The sequence below is a fragment of the Elaeis guineensis genome, chromosome 4 (genome assembly GCF_000442705.2).
Source record: "Elaeis guineensis isolate ETL-2024a chromosome 4, EG11, whole genome shotgun sequence".
NCBI lineage: Eukaryota > Viridiplantae > Streptophyta > Magnoliopsida > Arecales > Arecaceae > Elaeis > Elaeis guineensis.
The window spans coordinates 2,772,634-2,780,187 of NC_025996.2; the positions used below are offsets into that span (position 1 = coordinate 2,772,634).

General features: G+C 35.5%; 1 protein-coding gene across 2 annotated transcripts in view; it reads left to right on the top strand.

Moving 5' to 3' along the window:
• Positions 1-210: 210 nt before the first annotated feature.
• The window catches only part of LOC105033610 (vacuolar protein sorting-associated protein 2 homolog 3), a 55,434-nt gene continuing 48,090 nt past the window's right edge, over positions 211-7,554 (top strand). Inside the window, exons 1-10 of one of the 2 annotated variants that reach the window (XM_073255307.1) lie at positions 211-419; positions 866-910; positions 3,294-3,328; positions 4,036-4,086; positions 4,217-4,321; positions 4,418-4,489; positions 4,642-4,713; positions 5,328-5,408; positions 5,530-5,565; positions 5,666-5,721. In XM_073255307.1, the coding sequence (XP_073111408.1) occupies positions 386-419; positions 866-910; positions 3,294-3,328; positions 4,036-4,086; positions 4,217-4,321; positions 4,418-4,489; positions 4,642-4,713; positions 5,328-5,408; positions 5,530-5,565; positions 5,666-5,721 (587 nt within the window). In that variant the 5' untranslated portion in view covers positions 211-385. Of the gene's footprint in view, positions 420-865; positions 911-1,979; positions 1,999-3,293; positions 3,329-4,035; positions 4,087-4,216; positions 4,322-4,417; positions 4,490-4,641; positions 4,714-5,327; positions 5,409-5,529; positions 5,566-5,665; positions 5,722-7,554 lie in introns of those variants that run through there. The other variant, XM_010908482.4, reaches the window with a different exon arrangement.

Sequence of the window (7,554 nt, forward strand, 5' to 3'; positions counted from 1 at the left end):
GACTTTGACTAGTTATCGTATAAAAGAAGGGGAAGATCCAATCTCCATTCCAGGCTGGGTTCTGGTCGTAGGTCAAGATATTTTGCTGTCTGCTGTTTCAGCCGTCGCAGCTGATCTAGTAATCCAGGACCAGCACGGCATCTCGGAAGCTCCAACCGCGTTAGTCTTCGTTCTCTTGGGGGGGCCACTCTTCCTTTCCGCGGTGTATTAACAGCTCACCTCGCCTTCCTAATGTTTCTCGAGTCAATCGTAAAATTCCTTCTCACACAAAATAGATAGGATTTTTTCTCCGGATCTCCACAGATCACAATCACAAGCTTCTTCTTCTCGTCTTCGATCTTGCGCCACCAAATCCCCGATCCTCATCTTCGTTTTTTTCAAGAAGATGAACATTTTCTCAAAGAAACCCACACCCAGAGGTATCCGTTTCTCATCCCATCCATCCGTTCTTCTCGAATTATATGTAGCTTTATTGAATTTTTCATTATTTTTTGCATTCATGGATTGTGTTTGCTTTCCCCTTTTTTCTGAGAATTCTAGAGTTTTCTCGTTCCCTCGTATGATCAATTTATCAGCTTACCTTGCAAGATTTCCCGATGAAAAATTCAATTCGATTAATGATTGTTTGAGATCTTAAGTTCATCGTGATGCACATTTAATGTGTCTTTTTGAAAAGTCTTACGTTATACTTTTATAGATTGCAATTTTGTTGTTATGTCGTTGTGTTTCCGCTGAGTTTCTTTCGTTTGGTTTGTATAAAATTCTTAATGTGTTGATAGTGTTGGATAGTTTGGTTCTCGATTTCTTGCTTTTACTTTAATTCATGTCCATACATCTGAATAAGTTCTATTTTGTTGGACGACAGATGCACTTCGAGAAAGCAAGCGAGAAGTATCACATGCCACAAGAGGTATTCTTCCAGCTTAACTGAAGTCCCTATATATTGCCGCTTCCAAAGCCTTGTGTTTTAGGAAGAATTTCTGAATTGTTGAGTAATTGTTGCTTGTTGTAGAGATAAAGAGGGAATAAATGTTTCATCATTGTCTACTTACTTTTTTTGTTCAATTTTAACACTAACAAGAAACAACCATACGAATTTGAGCTAATAAAAGGAAAGATCCTTCTTAGGTGGTCGATGCTGGTGAAAATTACTTCTGAAGTGTATAAACTGATATATCACATAAAAGAAGTTAAAATTCTCTTGTAAAAGGTGCATACCATATGAAACAGTATCTCAAGACTTCTACCTCTGCAAAGCATCAAGCATATCAAATTATATTTACAAAATATCTGACTAGAATATATTATATCTTCAACTATTAAAGATAAGCCAAATTAAAGCAGCAATCAATATGTACGTCTGATGGATCAGTATATGATTCATCATAATATGAGAATATTTTTTAATCAGCTTTTAGTATAAAACCAACCTCAAAATTTGGGCCAACCTCTTGGTCAAGTACATGAGCGGGGCACCATAAAACTTGGTGGACCGTGAAACTACTTTAATCGTGCAGTTTAAGCTTGTGCATTCTAGGAACAAATGCCATATTTCTTCTATACTTGGAAAGAATCTAAACTTAGAAGGTGAAGGCACTCCTTGATACAGAGTCATACAGTAAAACACATGAGTTCTTATTTTTAGGTATTTTAGAATTCAGATATCGTAGATCATGATCATCAATATGCAACTTCAGTATAAAAGATACATTACTGACATATAATTTAGCTGAGATTGCAAGCCTTTCAAATGAATAAGAAATTAAACTTCAGATTGTAGTGTTGGAAGAACATTTTACAATCAGCCATTTTTTGATGAACCCATGTAAGCTGCATAATTCTTTTCAGGAACACATCCCTTATTATTTTGGCCTTCTCTTAATAGCAATGTTTATTCCTATTGTTTCAGTGCATTAAGATCTCAGTTGTTAGAAAAAGAGCGTGGGGTGAATTCAGATGTGAAAGTGAAGAAGGAGAAGTGGTATTGCCATAGCATGGGTGAGCTGGGGAAGGGAGACCACTCATGTGTTTTTCATTGTTTTTTAAGTGTGGGGTGAAAAAAACTTCTAATGCATGGTGGGCAAAATAATGCAGTCCACCTTTTTTATCATATATGCAGTTGAGCCATCTGTAAACTGCTCTGGCTAGGGGGCTCATTCAAGCTCATATGTTAGATAAGGCCAGATTCAAAACCCACACTTTGAACCATGTTTTTGAACTAGCAAACAAGCTAAGCCTGGACAGTCTCCTGCTTGCAACAATAAGTACAAGCTTAGGCTCCATTTGAGAATTATCCTGTCCAAGTGGCTCATGAACCAAACTCAAACTACTATAGCTGATCTTGCCTTTAGGTTGACATAGGCTTGAACACACTTTTAGCTGAACCAAGTTGAGCTGGAACAACCTAATGCTCTGCTTTGCTCAGCTAAGCTCCTTTCCAGCTTTACACCTCAAAACACTTGTGGACCAAAATTCATCATTTCTGATTCTTCTAAGTTATGAAACATAACGAATACTAGTTTATTGCAATTATAACCCTGTCATTTTGTAAAGTGTTACATTCTAGGGATCATATTTTTGGAATTGAATAGTTTGGTTTGAATGAATGAATGCCTTTGATAAGATTATCTACTTAGTGCCCTTTTGAAATACTTGGAAATATTTAATTTGTTAAAGTCATTTTGCCCAGTGACAAGCATACTTAGGATAATACTACACATTATGATGTGTGGCTTGCCATTTAAATTTTGCTACGGGCTCTCTTTGGTTGCTGGAAAACAGAAGACAGAAAAGGGTCAATAAGAATGGAGCATGTCTAGATTGATGCATTCCCATCCTCATTTTCATTTCCTTTCCCTTGTTTATATACCATCAAGATGTAGGTAAAGAATAAGCCACTTTCATGCGAAACAATTATGCAAACAATTCGCTGGTCTATGACTGTTTCACTGACCTTTGCTTATCCTTTGCTGCTTATATTTGTTGCATTAAATGTTCGACAAGTTTATCAAGATTTCATTAGCTTCCTTCTGTTGACTCTTGTTTACTGCAACCATGTCTTCCATTTGAAACTTTTATGATACAGCTCCGTCATTGTTTCTACTGAATCACTATTGTTGGCTGAGGTTTTGCCGGTACTGGTTTTAGTTGTCTTTCATATTCTGCAAGAAAGGTTTTGCAACTGAATGCATTCTGTTCTGGATTTCTTTCAATAATTTGGTTATTGAAGACTTGAAGTTAAGTGCTCTGATTTATACTCTGACCACCTCTATTGGAAATATTTCATGTTGTAGGTATCGAGAGGGAGATCACAGCATTGCAGTTAGAGGTACATAAAGAATGTAGCCTGAACTGCAAGATAGTTTTGTTTTACCTCAGCATATTGGATGCTAAAGCCTTTTCAAACTTAGGCACTTTGGGATCATAAAAATATATCACTTGATTAGTTTAGACTTTAGGTACTGTTATTTCTGCTTAACTTGTGCTGGTTTGCTTGTGATTGATTAGGTCAGGTAGTTTCTAGAAAATACACTTTTTAAAATTTTAAAATTCTTTTTTTATTTTTTCCAGTAAGCTTATGCCTATTTTTCTTTCTTATTTATGCTCATTGATTGCCTATCACGTTGTATATTATCCTTCCTATGATCATTTGGACTTCAGTCATACTTCTTATCAAGATATGTTTAGCAATCCATACTCTTGGTGCCATTTCCAATATAGTTAAAGGAAAGCTATTTTCATTAAACTATTTTAAGTCCTTTCAGGAGCATAATTGCCTTGTCTCTTATGTTTTGTTGCAATAAGACGAGTTCGTAGAATAGTTCACTTAGGTAGCATAATATTTTAATCTTGCATGAAAATTGGAGCTGATGAAGAAGTTTTTTTTTTCCTTTCTATGGCTTGCAATTTTGTTGGCATAAGATATTCTATGTATCATGGATGATATAAGTAATTAAGCATTTTCCAAGCTTTTAAGATGCCCTAGACTGTTACATGATCGCAGTTAAGCCTCACACTAGCTAAGCATAATGGCAGGAAAAGAAGCTGGTCGCGGAGATAAAAAGGACAGCCAAAACTGGAAATGAGGTAGGTTTCTTTATGTTAATTCCATTAGTCACAAAGTTTAAAGATCATACTATGGAATTCATCACCACCGGTTGCAAAGTTCATATGATATTTAAACAATTTCTTGATTGCTTTGAGTAAATGTTTGCAGGCTGGAACTAAAATTTTAGCCCGTCAGCTTGTCAGATTAAGGCAGCAAATTTCTAATTTACAAGGTAACCGAGCTCAGATGCGTGGTATAGCAACCCACACACAGGTAAACTAACAAAATCTTCCCTTGTTAGTCATTGGCTTTCTTCCCTTTCATTTTGGCATCCATCCGTTCTTATAAGTTTATTATTTGATGTGGCAGGCAATGTATGCCAACACTTCAGTGGCTGCTGGCATGAAAGGTGCAGGCAAGGCAATGGGAGCTATTAATAAGGTCTCAAACACTGATTATTGACCGTTTGTATAGTTAAAATAATTCTTATCTACCACTTTAAAAGACGTTTGTTGATAGTGATGGACGTGTGAATTGAAGTGTGATATATAGCTTTATATCTTAATTGTTTGCAAATTGTTTATCACTTGCAGCAAATGGCACCTGCAAAGCAAATGAAGATTATGCAAGAATTTCAAAGACAGTCAGCACAAATGGATATGACAGTAAGGCCACAACCATCCTTAGATACATGATAGTTTCATTGATGAAATGATATTGTTTATTGCCATGTATATGTCACCCTAGCTTGTAGCAGAGTTGTCGATTTTGTCCATCCTTAAGTGATGCATGATATTACAATTATATACATATGATGCCTTCCCTACAAAAGAGCTTTCATTTTCAAATGTGAAAACAAACTGTTTTCGATTTTATTTATGTAGAAGGGAATGTATACTTTTGTATGTACACACAAGCATATATGAGTGCATATGTACATTTAAATATACTGACATAAATATGTATTTTCACAGACATATACACATAATATGCATATGTTCACATCTGTGTATATCTATGTGTTCATGCGAATAGTTTCCTCCACTCTTACTTCTTGTTAAGAAAACCATCGTTTGGGAATACTTTTATTTTTGTGAATTTGCCATTGTTGCTTAAGGTAGCCATGCCTAAATCATCTTGCATTGGATTCTAGCTTTTTCTGGTCTTTCTTGCTCAAGCTAGCAGATGACCTTCTCCACTGTCTCTGCATTAAGATATGCAAAGAGCATTTCTTGGTTGCTGGTAAAATCGTGATGCATGTACATATACATCTATGCAGAGTGAGATGATGGCAGACTCCATTGACAATGTATTAGACAATGATGAAGCTGAAGAAGAGACTGAGGACGTAACAAATCAGGTAATGGATCTAATATTGTCTCATAAAAAGTTCTGAAGAAAATGGTTGATTTTTTAGCATCACTTTTTTCAAACCCCCATATATTCGTCTTTTTCTCATATAATTGTTTCTTGTTCTTTAGGTTCTAGATGAAATTGGCGTTGATATTGCATCACAGGTTTGATTTTCTTAATATTGCTTCTGGGTTTCAATATTACCTTTTGTGCTTTGTTCTATCATTAAAGTTGACCTTGTTTGTGCTGAAAATGACTTATCAGTTATCATCAGCTCCCAAGGGAAAAGTTACAGGGAAGAACGTTCAAAGTGCTGAAAGGTTTGACTACTTTCTTTTTCTTTTGTTGTTTAATATTATATGTATTACTTTCTTGAGCCCATTTTGATGACATCATATAGACATGGACAATAAATATGTTGTGCTAGACCCTTGGCAGAACCATATTGCCATAATGCTGTAAAATTGTAATCAATTTTTACTCACCCTTTGCTCTTTGGACATATTCATGGCTTGCTAGCTCTGACTATAACCTGATAGCTTGATCCATTTCATTGAAGTGTAGCTGCATGGGTTCCTTGTATGAGCTTCTTTGATGCAAATCTTTACAAATATTTTGCTAAATTACTGTAGATTTTTCTTCTCCTTTACACCACAATAATAACAACCATCAATTGTTGTCCAAGGCATCTGGGATCAGATTTATGGATACCTGTTTGCCAATTATTCATATCAGGAAAATCTCTAGGTTTCATGCAATTTTTTCTAAATCCTTTCTCACATTTTTTTATTTATGTTAGCATGGATCTTCCTTTCTTCATCCTTCATCATTTAAGGGCTAGTTTTGGGGTTTCTGGACCTTTGTTTTCTCTAGGACATGTATTTTGAACATTGGAGAAATTTAAGGTTTTCTTCCTCCCTCTGAGTCTCCAACCCTTTTGCCATCCCAGTTATTCTCTTTCACATCTCCTGTTGTGCTCTTTTTTATTTCTGATCTTGCTGTCTGTAAGAGAAATTTTCAAATCTGACATGATCCAGAATTATTTCCGCACTTAAAAGTCTTTCTTTTAGCCTCAATGCCAAGTGTCACATTAGTGGTATTGGGGAAAGGTTGATTTCTGTTGTGTAGCCCAATATTGCACACAGGCCTTCTTTACCAAAGAAGTGAATGGTTGTTAATTAAACATCATGCCAGAAGCAGCAGATTTATTGTCTGTATCAACAAGTAACTAATGATACGGGCAGCGGTGCCTACAAGTCACTATGCAATTTGAATTGCATTTCTTTAATCCATTTCCATTGCACTAACAAGTTTAAGCAGAAAACTTGTGCTGTTATCACAGAATACCAAGATGCTGTTTCTATCTTTTCCATCTGGCATGGTGTTTCTGTAATATATCTGATGTGCCCCAAAGAAAATCTGCACAAATTCCTAGATCTAATTGCATTAACAGAATATTAAACATATTCTAACTTCTTTTTATGCAACATGTGTATTTCGCAATTTTTCTTATGAAGGCCCAGTCCCATCTTTGAAATTCTTAAACCATATTTTAGTTTTCCAAGATTTGAAATTCTTATGACTATTTCTAATTTTCTATGCTCTCCCTTCATTTACATTATACGAACAACTCATCTGATCTCATAGGCTTCTTGACCAAATGTTGAAATTATCTATATCTGGTCATATAAATTCTAAAGTCAAAGGGTTGGATCTAAAAATATTACAGGATAACCTGCCTGTGTAAAATTTATTCCAAATTCCATGAGAATTTTTCTTTTTGAGTTTCATTAAAAGGAACCCACTGGCTTTATAATACAATTTGACATGTTTAGACCCAAATTGGGACAGTGTGGTTGAGGGGTCCACTAACAGCAATTATATGAAGCATCTCTGGACCCTTTTTTAGCCAGAAAAACCCAAACAACCAGGTCAAGTTATATTTTTACATTCCCAGTTGATCTCCTGCCTAACTCAAATTATTCAAAAGTTGATCTGTCTTGATTGTTCAGTTGGTGAGTTCTGGCCAGATTTTTGGACACGAGGTTCATCTTCCACCGTACTGACCTGTTTAGACCATTGTCAAACCATAAGTTTCTCCCTTTCTTTTCAAAATCCCCTATCATCTTTAATGATTTTATTGTTTTTGCCTG